The following is a 25,258-nucleotide window of genomic DNA, read 5'->3' on the forward strand; positions in this document are numbered from 1 at the left end:
CTATCCACTCGGCCACCGTGCAGTGCAGACTTTAGTGGTTGGCTGCAAAGTTTTTCCATTCAAGTATTCAAAACATAGTTATGTTTGCAGTAGGGGTCGGCGGATATTGGCATACAAACGAGCGGATCATATCAGTATTGTTTTTTCTGCCAATAATGGTCTTCGTGCGCAAGTGAGACAGCATCTAACTGCACTACCGCTCCACAGAAGAAGAATCACGCAGTGTTTTGGCACTTTTTCTATAACTTATATTGCGTATTGTCTTATTTTGCACAAACAGTGTTTATTTGAGAAATGCATCCAGTAGGTTGTGTTCATGACACAACATTAGTTTGAGGAAAGATCTGCTGCTGATATCGGTATCGGTCAATATTAGTGTCAGTAATGAAGTACTGGACAATATTGGATAACAGTAAGAAAGCCAATATCAAGCTCTTTAAAGTTATGTCACTGTGGCCAAATACTGTCGTTTGGAGCTCCCTATCCCTTAATAGTGGGCTCTGACACGCAGTTCTGGTGTTATCATTCTAGAAGAGTAATAGTTGTCAATAAAATAAAGTATCGATTGATTCACCTTGACTGAAGAAATAAGTAAAAAAAACATTTTCTAGGCAGAAATACAGTGCAATCTATACTTTCTATAGAAATAAAATAATTGATTAACAAAAAGATGAGGCTGCGTTATGTTGAGTTGTGTGTATACACACGGGACCACAAGAATCCAGTCCTGGTAAGAGTAACAGTCTGCGGCCTCTGCAGGTGGAATGTTTGCACGTGCGGACACTGACCTTCACAGCAACGGGACACAAACCGACCGGACAGTTACCCTTAAACCAAACACTCTGACCTCAAGTTCTAAGCAAGTCCAGGCCTGCTCAATATGAGCACGTGAATCTCTTCCAAGGTACACACTGTGTCCTCCTCCTATATACAAGTGGCAAGCGACCACTTCCCAGAGAACAGCATTTGGGGGACGTAAAGGCTGAATGTCTCGATAACGGACTTAAACATCAAAGAGGATCAGTTGACCTGACTGCTCTGTTCCAGGGATTCATGATAAGATTCACACAAGGACAAGGAACATTTTCCTGTGAAAGGAAACGTGTTGGTAAATGTTTGTTTTACTCTCCTCTTCATAAAAACTTGGGAATGACTTAGAATGTTTTTTTTTTTTTAATATATATCTTTATAGATGAGCCACTATGCCTGCCGGATCAGTGAAATTACAAAGCATCAAAAAGCTTGGACAGGAGAATCGCAGCTATGATATTTCAGATGACGGTAAATCATATGAATCCATGTTCATTGGGGATGTGAGTCTCATCTTTGTCAAACTTTAACACATTTTCTCTGTCTTGCAGAACCAGCTGGCTCTTACATGTATGTACACGATTTGATTTGATGGTGTTTTTGGAGGAGATACGATTTAGCCGCTTTCATTTGATTTTTAGCATAGCTTTTCTGAAACTCACTTACCAGCCATTGGAAATTCACTCACCAGGCAGAGCAATATGAACAACGTATCTAATATCAGGTGATAAAATGCAAGCACTATCTTGATAAATGAATGCACTGGATACAGTGTCCAGACTAAGATAACTATTTCTATACGGCACAGGACTACACCACTGCAAACCACAATAATACACATTCAGTTAACAAATACGTCCCTGATGTTGCTGAGCATTATTTTGCAGTGTTACCATCTTTGTAGAATGCTTGAGCGTTTACACATAGATTTAAAGGGCATCTGGAATCTTGACGCTGGATAATACTCTGTATAATGTGAATGTCTCTGCCACCTTAACACACAGTGAAAGATTTTAAGAGTGGCTTAAAAGACTGTAGCTGTTAAATATAATTGCTTAAATGTATGCATTAGTAGTTGACCAGAGAATCTCCTTTGTATGCAGGAGCATGACATCAACCAAGGAACATGAGAAGTGAGTAAAGCAGTTCAACTCAGGGCCTCAGCTATCATTTCTCTCAGTAAAACTAAGAAATAACATGTTGGTTTGGTATTTTTTTCCAAACAGAGATCAAGGGAACAAGGAGCTGCCGGCAATAAGAGTTGGCTTCTTTCAGCTGGTAAAAAGACCATCGTTGGCTTCCAAACTTTTACTTTTTAATGTCCATGTTTGAGTGATGGATGCCCTCGTCTAATGCAAACCCCCTCCTTCAATGCATACGCATTGAAGTTCCGTTTCGCTACATGCAACGAGGTGGCGATGATGGTGGTGGGTAGCGTGTGCGCCGTGCTGCACGGCTCAGCCCAGCCTCTCATGCTGCTGGTGTTCGGCCTGCTCACGGACACCTTCATCGAGTACGACATTGAGCTGAACGAGCTGAGCGACGAGCGGAAGGAATGCGTGAACAACACCATCCAGTGGAAGAAGAACTACACGGATACACTCATGCAGGGCATGAACCAGTCGCACTGGAGCTCCTTCAACTATTCCGACTGGGGGACACTGGTGCCAATAAGGGACAGGTCATGTGGGTACGTGGGGGAACTCATGAGATTGGCTTTGTGTCAAACTTGTTTGTCATACACTTCATGTCCTTCAGGCTCCTCGACATTGAATATGAAATGACCTTATTTGCCTTCTATTATGTCGGAATTGGAGCAGCTGTGTTCATTTTGGGATATATTCAGGTTAGTGACTTCACATTTTTATTCAGTTTTATCGAAACACAAATTTTTCCCTGAATGTGGTTGATTTGGTTGAACACAGTAATCCACAACAAACCGTATGTGTCATGGCTCTCTTATGTCTGGCAGATCTCCTTGTGGGTAACTGCTGCTGCCAAGCAGATTCAGCTTATTAGGAAAATCTACTTCAGCAAAGTGATGAGGATGGAGATTGGCTGGTTCGACTGCACCTCGGTGGGCGAGCTCAACACGCGCATGTCTGAGTGAGTGGGACTGTGTATATGACGGTGGAAAATGGCTGTATCCAGTTTGCGTTGACCACATCATTTCATGTCTGTGACATCGCAGTGACATCAACAAGATCAATGACGCCATTGCGGACCAAGTCGCTATTTTTATGCAGCGTTTCACCACCTTTGTGTGCGGCTTCTGCGTAGGCTTTGTGAAAGGATGGAAGCTGACGCTGGTGATCGTGGCAGCGAGTCCGCTGATTGGCATTGGAGCAGGTCTCATGGCTCTGGTGAGAGCTTCACTTTAAGTTGCTCTTCCTTACTTTCACACCTCAACTTTTCAGTAAGTGCATGAGCATAGACATGAGACATACCGCCATGTTGGCATCTATTAGTTAAGGTACGAATTGCAGTGATAAGGCAAAGGGTGGAGCTAAACCAATTCTTACACCATTTCATGTTGCTGTGATGCAGCATTTTTTACGTAGTTTACACCACCATCCTGTCTACACACTTTAGAGTGGAAACACACAGCAGCTTACCTTTCAAAATACAACAGTGTTGAACTGAACAGTACTGCAGAGACTGGTGGGCAAAAAACAACAGTTTGGCTTGACATGACTTCACGTTCACCTTCACTGTGCTTTGTGTCCAGTTTGTGGCTAAACTAACAGGTATGGAGCTGCAGGCGTATGCTAAAGCTGGAGCCGTTGCAGACGAGGTACTCTCCTCGATCAGGACGGTGGCTGCTTTTGGCGGAGAGAAAAAAGAGGTGCAACGGTATGCAAATAGTTTTTCAATAATAATAACAATAACAATAACAAAACATTATTATACTACTGGCTTTTGTTAAAACTATTTTAATTTTGGGACTCCATCCATCCATCCATCTTCTACCGCTTATCCGAGGTCGGGTCGGAGGGGCAGCAGCCTAAGCAGGGAAGCACAGACTTCCCTCTCCCTTGCCACTTCATCCAGCTACTCCTGGCGGATCCTGAGGCGTTCCCAGGCCAGTTGAGAGACATAGTCTCTCCAACGTGTCATGGGTCTTCTCCGAGGCCTCCTGCCGGTCAGATGTTCCCTGAACACCTCCTCGGGGAGGCGTCCGGGAGGCATCCTGACCAGATGCCCGGGCCACCTCATCTGGCTCCTCTCAATGCGGAGGAGCAGCGGTTGTACTCCAAGTTTCTCCCATACGACAGTGCTTCGCACCTTATCTCTGAGAGGAGAGCTCAGCCAACCTACGGAAAAACTCATTTCGGCCTCTTGTACCCGTGAACTTGTCCTTTGGGTCATTATAATTTTGGGACTGTTTTAACAAAACTGCATGCCTAATATTTTAGCTGCAGGCGTACTTAAGAGGGTTTCAAGGGAGAGGAGCGAGCCTGAGTACCATACGGTGGCACAAAAATAGACATTATTATGGGTGTCTCAATTTCTCATGTTTATTTGCTCTTTGCGGGTGGTCTTGGAAGGTAACCCATGTGAATAGCAGGGATCTACCGTGCCTTATATTTAGGAAAAATGTGTGCCTCATATTGAGGCCAAATGTGTACCTATCATTTTGGTCACAGGTGTATGTCATATTTTGGCCGCAAAAAATATTTTGGCTTCATGTGTACCTAATGTTTTAGCCGCAAATGTTGCTAATAATTCAAAAAATGTGTACCTATACCTTATGTTGGCTGCAAGTGTGTTCCTAATATTTTAAGCAGCAGCATTATAGAATGTTCTTGCTCCACAAACAAGCTCATAAGAATGTTGATCAAAATATTCAGTGAAATGAGCTACATTTTTTTCTCCTCCAGCTACGACAAGAACCTGGTGTCAGCACAGCGCTGGGGCATTAGGAAGGGTGTGATCATGGGCTTTTTCACTGGATACATGTGGCTGATTATCTTCCTGTGCTACGGCCTGGCCTTCTGGTATGGCTCCAGTCTGGTGGTGGATACAGAGGAGTACACACCAGGGACACTTCTGCAGGTAAGACCTCCCACCTCCCATGCTGCATTTATGACAATATACAGCTCATAGACGTTTATTTAAAAAAAAAACGGTCCTCTTCCTTGTGTAACAAATGGGTCATTACAGCTTCCCTATAGTCTTGTTAAATTAGACTTAAGTCTTGTTAAAAATTGTTCAGTACAATGATGAGGTTCAAGCAATCAGGGTCCCGAACTCTTCCCCAGTGCACAAAGAAAGGTCCATAAAAGCATGCTTGGATGAGACTGGTGTGGAGGAAATTGAATGAACTCTGCCCTCAATCCCATCTGCCCCACAACAGGCAGGCCCTCTTGTCCAGCATTTAAAATACTGCTGTTTGCCATTCCAGGTCTTCTTTGGGGTTCTGATTGCTGCCATGAATTTGGGTCAGGCATCACCATGTCTGGAAGCATTCGCTGCAGGCCGTGGAGCTGCCACCATCATCTTTGAAACCATTGACAGAGTAAGAAATGTTTGGTCTACAACACATGTCCATACCAGCTAGTATCTGGTGACCTAAATATGTTTTGTTTTTTTTTACTTTGTCAGGAGCCTGAGATTGACTGTTTATCTGAAGCAGGATATAAGCTTGATCGCGTCAAAGGTGACATTGAGTTTCACAATGTGACCTTTCACTACCCTTCCAGGCCAGAAGTTAAGGTATTTGACTCTCTTTGTAATTGCGATAAAGTAGATCCCCTCTTTTCGCAGAGGTGACCTTCTGGGACCACCAGTGAATGGCGAAATAAACGCAAGTAGTAATTGATACGCCAATAAAAATGTCTCTTTTTGACACACTCGCTCCCCGCCTCGCCTTCCCCGAACCCTCCAAATTAGCTCGATGTTGACGTTCTCCTCAACCCCCCTCTGTGACTGTTGTCATTATTAGATTGGATCCAAAGCCTTCACTGTCTCTCTTCTCTCGTGACACAATTCAGGTTTAAGCCCTTAACATATCTTACACACTTATTAAACACATTTCAAGTATAAAATGTACAAGTATTCACCACTAATGAATGATAATGTAAGATGATCGATGAACAGTGTAGCCTCCAGCCTGGTCGTCAGGGCAGGGCTTGAGGCTAGCAGGCCAGAGAAAAAAACAAACGGCAAACGGCGCCAAACAAACGGCAAAATCTCAACACGTGATGAAACACGTTCCACAGATGACCCCTGCGGCACACTTAGGACACCCATGCATGTTTTGTCAGGAAGTCTAGTGTGTCCAAGCTCTGCCTACTTGGTGATGTTGTTCAGGGGCTGGGTTGCATTATGGAGGGTTTAATTTTACAGCTTTCAGACGTTACAAAAGTGGGGCTAACCTGCTCGGCGGATGCTTCACCTTTGTTGATGGCTTGTATTTAATTACTGAATAAATGCATGATGCAAGAAACACTTAAATGCGCACCCTTACTTGCTAAATATAGCAACCGCGTCGCTATTTTCTCATTGTATGTTTGAGGTGTGTCATGAAATGGAGATGGTGGTCGGGGGGTACTTGAAAGCCAAATGCAATAAACAAGTCAATAGAACCGCTCGGTGATTAAGGGTGCAGACAAGTATGAACATCTACGTGGGTTGATCTGACAAATCTTTAAGTAAAGTTGATCAAATGTAGAATTACTACAGCTTCTGCTTGGACATCAACAGCTGTTTAACTTCTGTTTTAATCTCAACTCCCCTATTAGGTAACAACTAAAAACTTACTGTACTGCTGTGCCATCTTTTGCTCAGATCTTGGACCAGCTCAGTGTTGCGGTGAAGTCAGGTGAGACCACAGCCTTTGTAGGCCCAAGTGGCGCCGGAAAGAGCACAACTGTCCAACTCATTCAGCGCTTCTACGACCCTAAAGAGGGGATGGTATGATTGAGACATGTTCAGAACTAGCTTTTCTTTTCATCGTTTTCTTGTCATTTTAAAAATAACCATCCCCTGGAGATGATAAACTGTTTCATTATCCTGCCATTTTGTCTGAATAGCCTCATTTTCTCATTTTACCCAACTTGAATACCTCACTTTTATAATAGCACTTTGCTTCTGCAGAGAAAAAATGTCTCTTGTTGTTGAAATCTAGATTTTTTTTTTAAATGCATTACAGCAGCAATGTACTTTTGTACCACCATCCATCAGGTGACTCTAGACGGTCATGACATCCGCGGGCTGAACATACAATGGCTGCGCTCACTCATTGGCATTGTGGAGCAGGAGCCTGTGCTGTTTGCCACCACCATTGCTGAGAACATACGCTATGGTCGCCCCGGCGTCTCCATGGATGACATCGTCACCGCTGCCAAAGAGGCCAACGCCTACAACTTCATCATGGATCTGCCCCAGGTGGAGACAGAGATTGAATATTTGAATTTCAGGAGGGATGTGCAACATATTAAAAAGCCTTTATTTGTGGGGCTTTCACAGAGATTTGATACCTTGGTGGGCGAGGGTGGAGGTCAGATGAGTGGCGGTCAGAAGCAGCGCATTGCAATCGCTAGGGCGCTGGTAAGGAACCCTCGCATCCTGCTGCTGGACATGGCCACCTCAGCCCTGGACAACGAAAGTGAGGCTGTGGTCCAAGAGGCCTTGGATAAAGTACGTCTGGTTCCCCCCTTCAATAATAATAATCAATTTAATGTTGTTCATATCGCAGCACTTTGCAATGACAATTATTTTGAGTGAACAGGTTTAATTAAAGTGATAAAGATGGAGAGTGAAGATAGAGGGATTAGGGTGCGATGACAGGCCAAATTAAAAGCCAATTAAAGCCAAATGGAGTGAACTATTTGGCTGCAAGCAGCAGAGGTGCTATTGGATCAATCAATTTATTGTGTGGTCTGAAGAGGAATAATAAGACATCAGTTAAAGGAAATTGAGCTACATCCACACAGACGCAATTCCTCTGTACAGCATTATCCAAAACAATTCAAAACACTCAGAGAGATATTTTCCCATACCCTCAAAAGCAATATAAAAAAATATAAAAAGGTCCCATATTATACAAATTTTCAACAATTTCAAATAAATCTATTTGAGTAAGCCCTACAGGGAAGACGCCATTTTGTGCGTCTTCACAGTGAGGCCCCAACAAGTGCTATTGTGCGCAATTTTACCACCTTTTCCCATATAAACTGTACTTCTACACATGTCCAAAGTAATAGATGCCGTATATCACATACAACAATGTAACATTCCGGCGTTAGCAACACTACCACAGCTGTGTGAGCTACAGTGCTAACATTATAGTCACATTTTAACAAGCTATCATGCTAAGCGAGCCTATTCGCTAAATAAAGACAAAATGATCAAACTTACAGCGCTGTAGCTGACCGATGGGTATTTGACAGATCCCCATGCTTGATTTTATTATTATTCTTTTTAGAAAATGATGAAAATGTCCAGGTTTTCATTATTTTTTGGTAGTAGTAGTGCGATAGTGAGACTTTCCCCTGGCTATAAGCGGCCATCTAACTAATGTAGATAACTGCATAGAAGTGCATTTTTGACATGTTCACATGAGTATCATAACCTAATACATCCTAAATGTCAATATTTAATAGCTTGTTGTGTAAACATGTATATTAAATGTAAATATATTAATCAATATGTAAATATATAATTGAGGCTGCACGGCTAGACAGGACACCGGGACGAGTGTTGGTTTTCAAAATTTGGTCACCCTCATCTAGCCAGGGTCGGGTAAGAGGAAGGTAGCTTTTCCTTCATTATGTTATAAAAACCAGGACTTCAAAACTGACCATTTGAGCACCTCTACTCTCCGAAGTGAGGGATATGATATATTTTTCTCACATTTTGTTCTCATAAACAAGCTCTAGGGACACATATAACTCTTATAACATCCTAACAAATTACTTTTACATTTTCCCATTACCCATTGTTGTAAAACGATTTTTTTACTCTGCTTTTAACAGGAATTCAGTATAATTACTATAATCACTAAAAACACAAATCATAAATGTGGTTGTTGGCTGCAGCTTGTGAGGAAAAGAAGTGAGTTCTTCAGCGTTTAGCTCAGGCAAGTCTTAACTGATTGCTGCACTGTCAACAAAATGTTAACAAATAATACAACCATGTAAAACCGTTATAGTTGGGAATAGAGCAGCTATTATTCCCTACATGCCATGCATTTTCATTTGATTGCTGCTCCTTAAGGTGCGCATGGGACGGACCACCATCTCTATAGCCCACCGGTTGTCCACCATAAAGAACGCAGATGTGATTGTCGGCTTTGAACATGGCCAGGCAGTCGAGAAAGGCAAGCACAGTGAACTACTGGACAGGAAGGGTGTCTACTTCACCCTGGTCACCTTACAAAGCCAGGGTGACAAGGCCCTCAACGAGAAGGCACGGCAAAGTGGGTTGGAGACTTATTATTATCCATGCAAAGTCACAGTGTGCTTCTATGCGCACACGTCATTGCTCTCTTTTTGCACCAGTGGCTGAAAATGAAAACGTGCCAGAGAAGATCAGTCTATCCAGGGGCGGCAGCTACCGGGCCAGTTTGAGGTACCACTACACAATCTGCATCCATCCATTATTTTTTTCCTGTTATATTCCTGTTTAGGGTGACGGGGTAGCAGGAGTCTACCACAGCTACACCCTGGTTTAGGCACATTCACACAAGTGGGAGATCTGAACCGACGTTACATCCCATTTGATCTTCCTGTGAGCTAGTAGTGCTAGTGTACCACAACCCTCACAGATCCCTGACTTTTACTTCTGCGTGTGTCATCACAATAACGGACCATCATCTATTCAGCTACTAATTCTTGTCAGAGCACATTTTGCTGATTATAGTAGAAGCAGCTGGTACCACAGCTGTTTTTCGCCTCTTGAAAATCATGTGTACAAGCCCAAAAGAATGAAGTGTTGTTCTTGAATACATTTTGTTGAACCCCTTGTGCTGGAACAATTGTTTTGCAGAGCCTCCATCCGTCAGAGATCCAGATCGCAGCTGTCCAACCTGATTCCAGAATCTTCTGTTCCCATCGCTGGAGAGCTCGGCCCCAGAGCCTACGCTGTGTCACAAGCAGACAAATCCAAGGTGAGTGGGTGTGATGGCTACCAATTACACGCGTGGGCGCTTGGAGTAGGCCATCAGTTCATGTATTTAGCTTCTCCACAACTCACAGTTAAAAGCTTTGTTCATTTTCTTCACATACTGAATGTTAAATACTTAGAACGCCATCCTAGAAGAGGAGGATGAGGAACCTGTGGAGCCAGCGCCAGTTGCTCGGATCTTGAAGTACAACTTGCCTGAGTGGCCTTACATGCTTTTTGGATCTCTTGGGGCTGCTGTGAATGGTGGGGTCAACCCTGTCTATTCGCTGTTGTTCAGTCAAATCTTGGCGGTGAGGTCCTGTTTCGACTTTGGGAACAATCAATATGTTCGACAGACCTATAGAGTGTTACAACTTATCTTACGTTTCTATATGTGTGTGCAGACTTTCTCGGTTACAGATCCTGAGGCTCAGAGGAAAGAGATTGACAGCATCTGCTTATTCTTTGTCATGGTCGGCGTCATCTCCTTCTTCACTCAGATGCTGCAGGTAGAGTATCAGTCAGCTTTAGCAAGACTGTTTGACTGGAAAGCATCACACAAAACTAATATCCACAATGCAGGTTTTGCCCTCATGCTGAAGGTCACAGTCACTGTTACTTATTGACAAAGTTTTGGGGACAGACATACTGTATAATCAATCAGGAATAAGGAGTTGGCAAGCCCTTCTGAACCACTGTATATTTGAACATTTTTTTGGTTTAATAGTATTTCGTCTTATTGACAAAGGTCTTGGGACAGACATCGAATCTATCAGGAGTTAGTTTTCACTCTCCGCTGAATCTTAATCCTTCATTCTACCAAGACCTTCTGCACCATTGTATGCTTGTAATTTGTGGGAACAGTTCGAGGAAAGTCCTTTGCTGCTGTTCCTGTGTAACTGTGCTCAAGTGCACAAAGCAAGGCCCGCATAGGCATGCTTGGATGAGTTTGTTACAAAATTCAACATCTAACACTATCGGGGTGGACTACAACTGCGATTCTGAGCCATAAATGAACAGGCAGAAATTGCAACAGACAGACTCCACACTCTAGTAAAAAGTCTTCCCAGAAGAGTGCAAGCTTGGCCGACTTCACATTTTATTTTGTTTTCACTTCCTGTAAGAGTATTGGATAGATGTCCTCATTATTTGTTGTATATGTGTCTGCAGGGTTATGCCTTCTCCAAATCTGGAGAGCTGTTGACACGCAGGTTACGTCGTCTGGGCTTCCACGCCATGCTGGGCCAGGAGATTGGCTGGTTTGATGATCACAGGAACAGCCCTGGAGCTCTGACCACACGACTGGCGACCGACGCCTCACAAGTACAAGGGGTAAGTGTGGGATGTGTCTCAAATCGATTAATTCTGTCCGTACACTTCAATATGTATGCTATACATACTGTAGGTCCTGATGGCATGAATTTCGACAGTGTCGTACTGTCCGAAATTGATTACTGATTACTGGAACCGGCAATCGCAATATTTATCCGCTTCCTTTTCTTCTTCTTCTCTCCTTTTTAAGTATGAATTGCAACCCCTCGAGTTAGCCCCTCCCCCTCTGCTACATAGCCGTGGCGATGATAGAGTGTGGTTAGCGTCCGGCGCTGCACACTCACTATTTGATGTGTGTTGAGTGCAACATCTGAGTACTAACGTGAATGCACCTATGCACTCAAAATGCTAAGTGTATGAATATGAGTCTTTAAACCTCTCATTGTTGTTAAAATTGAGTTACATTTGCACAGACGTTTGCTTCCAATGCTTAAAATATAAAATCTCTTCTCAGCAAGTAACAGCATAGAAGATATTCAGGAGATATAGCTCGTCTAATCAATAACTGCCAAGGAGAGCCAAGCACACAATTATGGTTCAGTGGAACCTCAAAAGTCAAACACAATGTTACGATTGTAGGTCAACTTCTGATTTGTTTGGCATTGGAAACAGCTTTCCTGTAGGAAATAATTGAAATCGAAATAGACAGTGTGAGTGAGGTCTTGCCTCACAGTCTTGTACCGGACTGTTGTGGTGAAGAGAGCTGAGCCAAAGGCAAAGGTCTTCATTTTCCGGTCCTTCTATATTCCTACTCTCACCTATGGTGTTGAGCTTTGGGTAGTGACCGAAAGAGCAAGATATAAGCGGCTGAAAAGAGTTTAAGAGATAGGGTGAGGAGTAATCCAGGAGGAGCTCAGATAAGAGCCACTGCTCCATCACGATTGAGAGAAGCCAGTTGAGGTGGCTTGTGCATCTACTTCGGATGACTCCTGGACACCTCATGGGTAAGGTGTCCCGGGCATGCCCAGCTGGGAGGAGACCCTGGGGCAGACCTAGGACACACTAGGGATTGTGTCTCACTGCTGGCCTGGGAACGCCTCGGTGTCGAGCTAGAAACGGTGGCTGGAGACCAGGAAATCTGGGTTTCCCTACTGAGACTGATGGATGGATGGATGGATGGATGGATGGAAGTAAAAATGTCACTATCAAACTGGAACCAACTTCACCTTGATGAACTGTACAGGCAATAGTTGTAATTATAGTAAAAAAAGTAATCATTTAACATGCTTAAATTACATACAAATATAAATAACTGTTCAAGTGGCAAGACAAAATCCCACACACGGAGGTTCTGGAATGCGAAATCCCAGCGTCTACGTCCTTCTCCATAAAGCTTGAGCCAGGTCATTTTGTCAGAATGCCTGATAGCTGGCTACCAAAGCAGTTGCTGTATGGCCAACTGTGCCAGGGCAAGAACTGGACATTAACCCCTGCACATGAGAGCTGCTTTTCTGTGATCATCCAATTTGGCGAAGCAACGATAGGGGCTCATGCAGCACAAAAGAGATGGATTATAGACTGTGAACTGGGCTCGGATGAGCTTGTCCAGCCATCTTCAGACCCACAAACAATGATCCTCAATCTGGCATGTGGTCATCTTTGAATCCGAAGGACAAACAACAGCAGCAGCAATTAGACAACTGTTCATATTCGTACTTACTGAGAATTTTACCTTCAACCACAAATTACGGATGCATAAGATAATTCAGGTCACAGACGTGCCTTGCAAGCCCAAAAAATGAGTTAAACTTTAAAGACATTTAATGGTTCAATCTGTTCTTTTAAACCACTATTGGTAGCTTATATTTTTTGGTGGAAAAAAGTGGTTTGGAGCCCAAGACAGACAGCACCTTTAAAAGCTGAAAAATAGCAAAACAAAAGCCCACAATTAATTGTTTGATGCCCTGAGGTTTTGGATGGCAGTGGTTCAAATGTTTCTGTTTCTGTTGATTTTATGTATGCTTCAGACAATGAACAAAAACAATGTCTCATTTGGGATGATGAGCTTTGAAGCTTTAGGAACACATGTCATGTGTTGACATCAATTAGTTTGTCTTTGACATTTCAGCTCTCTTGGTATTTACTTGCCAATTTTTGTTGAAATCTTTCCTGTTGTTTTGGATGAAGGGACTGAACTCTTTACATTGTTGCTTCGGCAAATGATGTAAAACTGGATGAATTTTCACATGTAAAGCTGTAATTGAAAAGAAGATGAAGGTGAACACATGGAAAAAAAAAACAATGAATCTACAGGCTGTACATGTCTCTCCAAAGGCTACTGGCTCCCAGATCGGCATGATCGTCAACTCTCTGACCAACATCGGGGTGGCCATCCTCATGTCCTTCTACTTCAGCTGGAAGCTCACGCTGCTCATCCTGTGCTTCCTGCCCTTCATCGCTCTATCAGGTGGTTTCCAGGCCAAGATGCTCACTGGATTTGCCAAGCAGGACAAGGAAGCTATGGAGTCTGCTGGACGGGTCAGAACTGTGCACATGTTTCACTGAAAGACTTTAATTATTGTTGATTGATAGCACAACTAAGAAAGGTCCTCACATTGAAGTCATACTGTGACAGTAATCCTGCTTAAGGTAAAAGTGACTATAGCTGTGAGCGATCAGTCTATTTTAAGCTCCAAGTTTCAGCTTCCATGACTTTGCACACGTGGCTGTGCACTGCTGTCAGTGTGTGAAACAGGCTCACTGCCAGCTCTCTGCAACTACCCCCCAATGTTTGAAAGGCTAGCATGATGCTGGAAGCTCCCTGTAGGATACAGAAGGATCTAGCAAGTGCACTGCCCCAAAAAAAAAGTTTTCAAACATTAATTTTTAAAATTCCTTTACGCTCTTGGAAACATTAAAGTTAAGCAAACTCAAACCCAAAGTGGGTAATTCTGACAATCAAATACATCCATCTTTTATGTGTTATTAATGTCTGTATTTTTATTACATATCACTGTTTATAGATTTCAGGTGAAGCCTTGAACAACATTCGCACCATCGCTGGTCTTGGGAAGGAGAGGAATTTTGTGGACATGTATAACGCACAGCTGGATGCTCCATATCAGGCAGCCTTAAAAAAGGCTAACGTCTACGGGGCTTGTTACGGTTTCGCCCAATGTGTCATCTTCTTGACCAACTCTGCCTCTTATCGGTTCGGGGGCTACTTGGTACGCCAAGAAGGGCTCCATTTCAGCTTGGTGTTCAGGTAAGAGAGGACGTGTGAAACAAATAATCACCTCGGTCCAAAGACAACATTAGAAATGACTACGAAATGACCAGTACGTCGGTGGAATATGAGTGCTTGCATGTTTTTATCTTGTGCAGGGTCATTTCTGCCATCGTCACCAGTGGCACAGCCTTGGGCAGAGCCTCCTCCTACACCCCTGACTATGCCAAGGCCAAGATTTCTGCTGCACGTTTTTTCCAGCTGCTGGACCGCGTGCCTCAGATTAGCGTCTACAGCAACAACGGAGATAAATGGGTATGCCTGAATGTCTTGTATATATTTTTAATTTCTCTGTTGTTGTTTTTTTAAACTCCAGCCATGGAATATATCCAAACTTAATGACTCTTTATTTTAGTGCAAGAGCTCGATCTGCCTTTACAAAGATACAAATGTTCAGTGTGTTACTGAGTCTAACCTGCTGTTTGTTGACAGGACGTATTCCTGAAACAAAACTAAACCTTTGCAAACCTCCTGTTTGACCCCTACCCCCACCCCCGCCTCCCCCGGACTCCTCCCCCACCACTCTTCTTTGCCAGGATAACTTCCAAGGCAACATTGAGTTCATTGACTGCAAGTTCACTTACCCCACCCGACCAGACATCCAGGTCCTCAATGGGCTGAATGTGGCGGTGAAGCCCGGCCAGACATTGGCCTTTGTGGGTAGCAGTGGCTGTGGAAAGAGCACCAGTGTGCAGCTTCTGGAGAGGTTTTATGACCCCGACAAAGGCAGAGTGGTGAGATGCACGTGATTAAATGCTTTCACATTTAATACTGCAAATACTGTACTGTGTATTATGCAAAAATGACTTTTTAATCATTTTCTTTTCAATGGAATTGAATCGATAAAAAAAATGTGGCTCAATTTTTTTCCCAGGCACCACACACACAAAAGACAGAACATTTCACAATTACAATTAGCCTATGTTGAATTCAAAAATATGACATTGATATCAGTTCAACAGCTGTCTATGTCCATACCAAGACGCAGCTAATACACTTTTTAATGATTAAGAAATAGTTCAGTTTTCTCCGGGTATTCCTACTTCCTTCCACATTCCACAAACATGCTTTTTAGGTGTCTCTAAATTGTTGTCCGTAGGTAAGAATGTGAGTGTGAATGGTTGTTTGTCTTTCTGTGCCCTGCGATTGACTGGGGACCAGCCCAGGGTGTACCCCACCTTTCGCCCCAAGTCAGCTGGAATAGGATCCAGCATCCCCCCGCGACCCTAGTGAGGATAAGCTGCATAGAAGATGAATGGATGGAAGAAATAATTCACCAAACCCTTCCCACGGCTCAGTTTTTGTTTTGACCTCAACCAAACTACCTGTACGTGTTAGCGGCTTCAGGAGTCCCAAATACTTTTACTATTGCAAATACTTCTTTTTCAGCCTCACGGCCCCTTTAAAATCTGTTGTGGGGGTTGCCGCCACGACTGGCACCGACCACCTTGCGATCACGGCTCTGATCGGCCGCCTCAGCAATGGAGGCGTGGAATGCAGCCCATTCAAACTCTATTTCATTGACCTCCCCCAGGATGTCGGTGAAGCCTTGCTGGAGGTCTGAGTTGAAGACTCAACAAACGGGAGACCCAGCACACCCTACTATAAGCTCTGTCCGGCATCCCCCCCCCCGCCATCCAACTAGGTGGTGATCAGCTGACAGCTTAGCCCATCTGTCCCCCATGTGTCCAAAACAGGCAGACGCAGGTCTGATGGTGCAACTACAAAGTCGATCATAGACCTGTGGCCTTAGGTGTCCTGATGCCAGATTCATTTATGCTTATTTATGCTATGTTTGAAAATGGTGTTTGTTATGGAAATTCCCTAACCCACAGGCTTAGGAAAGTAACCCTCTCATTCACTGGGGATGATTTCAACACGTAGGCACCGAGCCGAGGGAGTATTAATAAGCCCAGCACGCTGCCTCTCCCCTGCAGCAACTCCTGAGTCGAACCACGTCCAGCCCCTCTCACAGAGTTCGGTTCCAGAGCCCAAACTGTAGGTTGAAGTGAGTCCGACTTTGGAATGTCTCAACCTCTCACACAAGCTTAGGCTCCTTCCCTACCAGGGAGGTGACGGTCCATGTCTCAAGAACCAGATTTGGCTGACAAAGACCAGGTCACCCACACGCCCGCTTTAGCGTGCTGACCGACAAGAAAATCGGCGCAGCGTCTTCAGTAATGTGGTCGCTGTACCGGGCCATCATGGTGAAGAGAGCTGAGCCAGAAGGCTTTCGATTTACTGGTCGATCTACATTCCTACACTCACCTGTCGTCAAGAGCCAGATTGTGGATACAAGTGGTCAAAATGGGTTTCTTCCGTAGGGTGGCTGATCTCACCCTAAAAAATATAAGGTGAGGAACTCGGTCATCAGGGCGTTCAGAGTAGAGCCACTGCTCCTTCACATTGAGAGGAGCCAGTTGAGGTGGCTCGGGCATCTAGTCCGAATACCTCCTGGATACCTCCCCGGTGAGGTGTTCCAGGCATGCCCAACCAGGATCCAAGGTCCCAAGGACACGCTGGAGGGACTATGTCTCTCAGCTGGTTTGGGTATGCCTTGGTATCCCCCTGATGGAGACAGGGAAGTCTGGGCTCCCCGACTGAGACTGCTGCCCCTATAGCCTGCATAGATGGAAATACTTGATCCTTTTCAAAAGTGCTTAAAATTGCAACTGTAACAGCAGTTTCTGGATGACTTTGTGACTAAAAACTAATTACAGCAAAAAAATAACATACAACATAATGGATGCTTTGCTCCTCCACATATGAAACATGTTGTACAAGCAATGCTTGGTAATGTCTCTGTACTTTACCCAAGAACAAAAGGTCTAAATATATAGCAGTCAACACGATACAGTCACAGCAGATGATGACCTTTTAGAAAATGTCAAATATGTCACTTTGAAATAAATCAAGTGTCATTGTCTATGAAACCTGTCAAAGTCAAATAGTCACTGCAGGACATTTACCACACTTAAGTACTTAAAGTATTCCCGAATCTCCCATTTCTTGTTCACATTTAAGTCAGAAAATTTTGCAGTGTGTGTGAGCACTTATCTCGATTGGATGTTGACTTTCCTGCCAGAAAGGAATGACTGCCAAGATGTGAATGGTCTTAATTGAGCTGAAAGTGCCGTGGGAACTTCCTGATCGTCCTGATTTAGTGAGATTTAGAGGAAGAAAGCACACTGTTAGAAGGGACATTACATGAGAGCTCATTAAGAGGAATATATTTCCACTCTTTGATTATAACCCTGCCTGCTACTAATAGTAAAATCAATTGCCTCTTACAGCTGATTGATGGCCGCGACTCGACTCTCGTCAACGTGTCTTTTCTGCGATCCAAGATTGGCATTGTGTCCCAGGAACCAATCTTGTTTGACTGCAGCATCGCAGAAAACATCAAGTACGGTGACAACTCGCGGGACATTGGCACGGACGAGGTCATCTCCGCCGCCAAGAAATCGCAGCTCCACGACTTCGTCATGTCTCTTCCCGAGGTAGGTTCATGTTTGCAAGAGGGGAGCTGTGGACTCATAAGGATGGCTGGAGCATAGAGGCTAAACACAAGGATTATTTTGTTTGAATGTTAAGGCTGATCAATCAACAAGGGCAAACAAATCAGACGGGGGGGAAAACAAAGGCAGGCATAATAAAGTCGCTCAATCGATGACAGACAAGGAGCCCTCACACACTCTATCAACTCTTTGGAGAGGTTTTCATCAGTGAGGAATCATTCTTTGTTTGAATGACATCATATACCATTGGGCTCCACTGATAACTCATTTTACTTAAAAAATGTGTCATTATAAAATTATACCAACATTGATGATGTTTGCAAAAGATCTGAAGCTTTAATTTCAAACAAACATGGATCCGACAATTGTACCGCATTGACCCGAAGATATACGTCTGGCAAAGATGGCTTGGATGGATTAATCCTGATGTACCGTATTTGAACTTTATACATACAACCATCAGGTGATGCCAACCAAGCCTCTCCCTAAGCGTGTGAGAGCTTTTCTTCCTGTTACTTACATTTAACCTGGAGAGATGCCGTCGCGACACGGAGACCACTCAAAGAAAGTAGGCTCAAAGTTTACGCGGGTAACAACAGGACATGATGCTAATTTTACAATAATGGTCAATTAAAATGAAAAAATATATATGTATATATACAATGTATATACAACACTGAATACTGTACAGAACTACCACTGATGATAAATTAATTCATTCTAGTGTGCTAAGTAGGGATATGAAAGGGGAACCACATCACAAGCTCGGAAATTTCACCACACCCTGCCAAATGCCGCCCCCCAAATGCCGCACCACACCAAAGCTTTATAAGGCAGGTTTTGCAGGGTGCAAAACCTATATCACTCTCACAACGACAGCAAGTCCCACACGGCAGACATGCTGGTTTTGGCGTTGTGAAGGGAAAGTGAGCGGGAGATGGTCGCTATAGGCTGGCTGCAGCAATGAGGGCGGAACTGAGCGGCGAAGGGGATCGGCGTTTAAGAGCAAGTATTGGCATATGTCGATACCGTGCTTTTTCACGGAAATCGTCCGACACTGATCGGTGGCCGATCTATCGGAGAACCCCTAGTGCTAAGTCTTTTAAACACTTAAAGATGAAGGCATGATGCAAAGGTGGTTTTGCGTTGTAGATGATTCTTACTTCACTGCGCTTACAACACTTTTCACAAAAGTGTAAAAATAAGTTATGTATGTTATGCCTGGGCTCGGGTGACGGTCAAAGACATAACATGTGGAGTATGAAGTTCCCATTCTCTTTTTTGCCCCCAAAAACAGTTTTGCTTTGATGCTTGACAAATATATTTATTTACAAGAATGAAGAAGTCACATCGGGGGCCGCACGGTGGCTTAGTGGTTAGCATGTTGGCCACACAGTCAGGAGATCGGGAAGATGTGTGGAGATGTGTGTGGGTTTTCTCCAGGTACTCCGGTTTCCTCCCACATTCCAAAAATATGCATGTTAGGTTAATTGGAGACTAAATTGTCCATAAGTATGTGAGTGTGGCTGGGATTGAGTCTGCCTAGACTGGGATAGTCTGGGATAGGCCAGCATACCCCAGCATACCCCCGCTACCCTAGTGAGGCCAAGCAGCACAGAAAATGGATGGATGGAAGAAGTAGCATCGAGATTACTATTCAGGGTGTGTCCTAAAAATAATAACCCCAAAAGTCTAACTTAGGAAGGAAATTAAAAAAAAACTGACAAAAACAAGAAACAAACTACCTTCCTCGCTACACAAAACAGGAGAAACAGGATTTAAAGAAAACACCCCCACCCCTAAATGACGCCGTGTGAGCTTATTCCCGCCCCTTCTGCCATGGCCCTGAGCTAAAACCGCCAAAGCACACGAGTTGGACAAACAATTCCGCAGCGTGGCCGGATGGGAGAACAGAGAGATGGGAGGTGCTTTTCTTCTCACTAGCATTGCTGGTCTGCCTCGTCTGATGTAAGCAATCAGTCGAGCCGATGTCCCACCTGACCTTAATTTAACACAGAAAAAACACACACACAACCTGCATGGACCGAAGGACAATGAATTAAACACACACACAAAACATACACACCTCAGTCAGGCAGTCCTAAGACTTAGCTAGCTAAGTGCACAAGCTAAAAAAAAACACACACTCACTTTGATAACAAGTAACTTAGCATCTGTTGACACTGACGTCTAAGTGTTTTGAATCCGGGGTATATTCTTCTTCTGTTCTCATGGATTAAGTGTCAGAAAAAAGTCAAGGAAAATTCCCAAACTGCGAGGTAATTGCTGATCTGAGGTGTCATGAGGTATGCTGACATCTTGCATGATGCCATCAATTACAGCAGTTCAAAACAGGAAGTTCTGTGTGACTTTAGAGGTGGTCAAATTCCACATTTTGGCCTTTGACTTTAGAGGTTCCATTGTAAAGTCGCAGTAGAACAATTGTAATTTATTGGGTTATAATTTGGTATTGACTTTTGTACTATTTGACACAAAACTGTACTTAATTTGATGCATGTTTTGGAGTAAAACGAATACATGGGAAATAAATTGTTTAATAATACTTTTTAGTTTAAGATAACAAAACAAAACTAATCCAAATAAATATTTGTATATATCTTAATAGAAATCTGTCCCGCTTAACTTGAAAGAGAATAAATTCAGTGTCCAGGTTGCAGGGGTCTCCAACTTTCAGCACTATTAGAGCCGTCAACTATTTGCTTTTATTCATGACTGGCAACATTTAAATAGTACACTACTTTATTTACCAAGCGGATCTCCACTCAAACTGTGTGGCCATCGTCTTTATGCTATTTTGTGGTCATTTGTCATTACGTAAAAAAACTCTTAAAGTTGAAGCAAATATTCTTTGACCCTTTGGTGAGCTACTCAACTATGCTGACGACCCCTGTGATAGTATCACCATCATAAGGCTGGACACACACTATGTGTTTAAGTTCATCATACAACAACACACGAATAGTGTTTTGAGGACAAGACATAATTAGTATAATGACAGCAAGAGAGCAAAATTCTTCAGTGACACTTGAAAAAGTTAGCATGTACCCCATGAACACGATATCCACTTCCCTGTGGGACAAAAACGAGCTCCGAACTAACCTCATTGCTTTTTTTTTTTTTTAAAAGAAAATGTCACTGTGGTAAAAAGTCACATTTGGTGTCCGAAGACGAGAAGCTCGGCGGATAACTTTAATTAGCTGGCTCGCTAGCTCCCCCCGGTGACAGCTAGGCAAAGCGTATAAAGAAAGACGCGAGAAAAGTTGAACGGCAATAGGTTCGGTAAAGGAGTGATCAAACACCGTCATTGATTGGCGTAACCTGCGTCAAGCTGTCAAACTGAAGCCATTGAGGTTTTACAGACTAATGTTGATTGTCGAGGCATCCCTTTTTGGCTCGATACTGGTACTGGCAACCTTACGTGGCACAGCACACATGTATGGTTTCCCGCTGTATGCCGATTGGTTTTTGTGAAAGACGTTCATCCTCATATGCCAGTCATGTGTTTGTTATGGAAATCGGATGATAGTAAGCGTAGATGGAGCATCCTTTACAATCACAGACTATAGTCGTTCACCTGGTGGTTTCATAGGAGACCAACCAGTCTGGGTGTTCTTGCTCTTAAAAGAGCATCTATGAAGAATGAAGAGATGTTTCCTGGCACTGACCGCAATAAATGATTTTTCTGCTCAGAAATATGACACAAACGTGGGCGCCCAGGGTTCTCAGTTATCTCGAGGTCAAAAGCAGCGCATTGCCATCGCCAGGGCAATCATACGTGACCCCAAGATCCTGCTCCTGGATGAAGCCACCTCAGCTCTGGACACAGAGAGTGAGAAGGTACGTTGCTTCAATGAGTAAATCAATCTGCATTATTCTGTGACCACGACACAGCTACTTAATATTCTCTGAGTGCGGACTGCAGGAAGAACTCTTCATTGTTGTCATCATTAACGTCATTATCCTTCTCCGCGTGTGTCTCACAGCTGATAGCGACTGTCTTTAACATTCATACATGTTGTGGGTCTGTTCATGCTGTCAATGAATCAGTTGGCTTTCTGCTGATGCCCTGCAATATCATAGTAATCACCCCATTATTGTGAAATTATACTGACTTTTGTTGCCTCGCCCGCCACAGACCGTGCAAGCGGCGCTGGACAAAGCTAGAGAGGGCAGGACCTGCATCGTTATCGCCCACCGTCTGTCCACCATTCAGAACTCGGACATTATCGCCGTCATGTCCCGGGGCTACGTGATCGAGAAGGGAACGCACGACCAGCTTATGGCCCTGAATGGAGCCTACTACAAGCTGGTCACCACTGGAGCGCCAATCAGCTAATAGCTTTGAGAGTGTAACCCACTGGAAACAAATGTGATGAGCTGAGTTATTGCATGCATTGTATGCTGACGGAACATCAGAAAGTGACTCTTCACCTTTACAGTATTTATTTGTGTGGAAAGCCCTGTCACACCAAGGGGGATTGCTGAGGCATTTCAGGACTATGGATCTACGTTGGTATCTTTGTTTTGCAAGTCATTTGCCAACATATAGTGAGAGACTTTGAGAGTTCCCAGCTCATTACACCATAAAGGTGGTTTGCGTTGGCTGTTAATAAATAATCATCAGGAAAGGATGTCCAAACATCCGTTTTCTATACCACTGATCATCTTCATTTAGCTGATTTAGGATGAGAAGTTAAGTACACCCTGGACTGATAATGTACTAAACCTAACCAATCCTTTCTTAAATGAATACATTACAAAACAGGCAGAATTAGTTTCTTAGCACAAATGTGTTAAGAGGGCACTTTCAAATTTCAAATTACAGTGGATCCCTGCATTCTCAGCACTCGCGACTTCGGAAAGTTACAGAATATATATATTTTTTTGTCCGTTTTTTCCGAAGAAAACACATCTCATTCATGCTACGTTGGTAATACTTTATAAATAGCCCACATGGCAGCCCCACAGTCGATCGATGTCATGGCTCGAGCGTGACTCTGATCCATCCCATCATCTATCACCATTGTCATTCATTCGTGGTGATTACCTATACCTTTTATACTTTAAATGTTTTTAATAAGTGATAAAATATTACAATTATTTTATTTTGATGCAGTGATGGCCAGTTTTAAATGAACAAACCAACAATCAAGTTTGTTTGTAGTTGTAAATGTAATTAAGGTGTTTTTACTCGCTTTTTTGTCTCTCTTACGAGGTTGTGCTTTTTTTCCTACAGCATCTGTTACAACATCGTATGCAAATTAACTGGTGACATCACCCAGTGACAGCCACTAGCTACTTTTCTTACTGAGGAGTTGGCAACAGTGCAAAAGAACTTAAGTTGATGGGAGAATGCACGCAAGTCCAGATTTGCTCCACCCAGAGTGTGTATTTTGAATGAAGGCACGTCGTGACAGACTTACGTAGCTTACGTAGATTTTCCGCTTACGCGCATGGGAGAATAGGGCCCAAAATGAGCAGTAAAAGAGGGAGGACCTGCTGGAGTTCCTTGGACAAGTAGTTGGTGTATCTTTGTCCTGCATTGTTAGCGTTTAGATAGTTTTTCTTTCTGTGGAAAAGAAATCAAAAAGATCATCTTGAAGGAAATTCAAGTAGTGATTCAAAGGTTTTGTCTTGATTTACTCAACATTTTTTATCCAAATGTTTATTTTGCAAGTTCGGATAACTGCCAGTCACAATGCTGCCTGACTGCCATCGCCTGCTACAAAATGTCATGGCCAATTTGAAGAATTTCTAATCTAAAAGCATTTTTTCCACATCTTTAAAACGAAAGCACAGATATGCTGGTGTCTCTGCGCTACTTCAGAAGTCAGATATTAAACCTTGCCGAGATTTTGCGACCCGATGTAGCCTCCCGATTCTTGACTCGCACGCTCCGCCGGGTCATGCTGTCAGGTGTGCAGGTGTCAGAGAGACCGTCATTTAGTGGTAATACAGTATGCGATCACGCCACACTGACCTCTGGAAATGGACTCTTCCGTCATGACATCTCCAGACTTGGACTCAGGGGTGGATTTGCATTCTTCGGATGCAATCTCATTTGTCGCTTCTTCTGCCAGTTGATTCAGCCAGAGGATGTTGTATGACTTGGTGCCATGTGACTGATTTAGCAGACATCAGAGGCTGGCCGACGGGTCCCTGATGACCGTGATATCAGTGTATTTAACATCAAGAAACATTCAACTTTCAAGTGAAGGCCGAGGGATGCACTTGTGGATCTCCAGTGACAATGAATGCTATTAATATGGCAGTCAGTCGCACTGCAATATTTTTTTTCATAGCATTTAATTACCTGTACAACTGCACCATAACATTCATCGTATACACGGTTTCTATTCGCTTTTCTTTTTTAAAATTTGACTTCTTTCCAGTTGATTTTCTTGTGTGTTTTTCTGCCACGCAGAGCGGCTTAACACATCAATGCTTTCTACCCATCGCCTCACCTTTGATCCTCTTGCAAGGAAAGCACACACTTCAGAACTGAAATAATAAAATGGCTCAGAGAGACTCACAATATTATTTCATCCATCCTTAATGAGGCAAAGATTATGTTTTTATCTGACTTTGAATCCACTGGCAGAAACAATGACACTCTTCTCTCACAATAATACCATGGAAGTCTAGTACAAAAAGATAGTAGTACCGATATAGTACAGAAAGACGTTTTTTTTAATAAAGCTTATGAGTCATACCACCCACATAATGAAACAGCTGCGTAAGTCACATGTCTCTTATTTATGTTTCTCACATCTTAATGACAGTAAAGATGAATGACGTGTTTATGTTTGTATGTATTGATCAAATGCACAAACTGAGCAAAATGATACCATGTGTGTTGAAACTTGGTTTTAATAAAAGGAAGTGTTAGTTACCCCAAGTATTTACATCACAGGCACAGAGCTACACTGGAAACTTCAATTCTAGTATTTGTTACATGAAATTGTATTCATTTCTCATCTCTTGGCTGCACTGCCTCCAGTACGTACATGAAGGTAGACACTAGGTATGAGCCGGATACTCGTTTTTAGACGAGTATCCATTACAGATAATGCATTTTTGCCGAGTACAAGCATGAAACGAGTACAGCTCGTCATTATCCGTAATCGCGATGAAGGAAAATCCTCATTGGGTAACTACTTATGTATTCAGTCTTCACACTGTGATTGCGGCGCCACACACACAGACACAATACAGATAGGGACTCTGCTTGCCTGGCAGGACT

The 25,258-nt window shown here is 43.3% G+C and overlaps 1 protein-coding gene across 1 annotated transcript; it reads left to right on the forward strand.

The window, feature by feature from the left end:
- The first annotated feature begins 830 nt into the window (after positions 1 to 830).
- LOC129189088 (bile salt export pump-like) lies at positions 831 to 24,926 on the forward strand. The gene is made up of 29 exons (XM_054790414.1): positions 831 to 1,108; positions 1,193 to 1,281; positions 1,362 to 1,380; positions 1,914 to 1,943; positions 2,037 to 2,088; positions 2,199 to 2,500; positions 2,569 to 2,656; positions 2,783 to 2,916; positions 3,002 to 3,173; positions 3,539 to 3,663; positions 4,692 to 4,866; positions 5,216 to 5,329; positions 5,416 to 5,526; positions 6,601 to 6,726; positions 6,997 to 7,200; positions 7,282 to 7,452; positions 9,031 to 9,232; positions 9,315 to 9,384; positions 9,802 to 9,922; positions 10,059 to 10,229; positions 10,323 to 10,427; positions 11,089 to 11,250; positions 13,525 to 13,728; positions 14,214 to 14,455; positions 14,575 to 14,731; positions 15,013 to 15,210; positions 17,770 to 17,976; positions 21,706 to 21,852; positions 22,151 to 24,926. Exons 2-29 carry the CDS (start codon positions 1,203 to 1,205, stop codon positions 22,349 to 22,351), a joined length of 4,089 nt encoding a protein of 1,362 aa, XP_054646389.1. The 5' UTR covers positions 831 to 1,108; positions 1,193 to 1,202; the 3' UTR covers positions 22,352 to 24,926.
- The last annotated feature ends 332 nt before the right edge of the window (positions 24,927 to 25,258 follow it).

The sequence above is a fragment of the Dunckerocampus dactyliophorus genome, chromosome 1 (assembly GCF_027744805.1).
Source record: "Dunckerocampus dactyliophorus isolate RoL2022-P2 chromosome 1, RoL_Ddac_1.1, whole genome shotgun sequence".
NCBI classification, from domain to species: Eukaryota; Metazoa; Chordata; class Actinopteri; order Syngnathiformes; family Syngnathidae; genus Dunckerocampus; species Dunckerocampus dactyliophorus.

Bases quoted from the DNA above. Each gene is read 5' to 3' on its own strand.
- LOC129189088 (XM_054790414.1), top strand. From the start codon at position 1,203: ATGCCTGCCGGATCAGTGAAATTACAAAGCATCAAAAAGCTTGGACAG. The intron at 3,174-3,538 runs GTGAGAGCTTCA...CTTTGTGTCCAG, and splicing joins GAGCAGGTCTCATGGCTCTG to TTTGTGGCTAAACTAACAGG. The intron at 5,527-6,600 runs GTATTTGACTCT...TCTTTTGCTCAG, and splicing joins CTTCCAGGCCAGAAGTTAAG to ATCTTGGACCAGCTCAGTGT.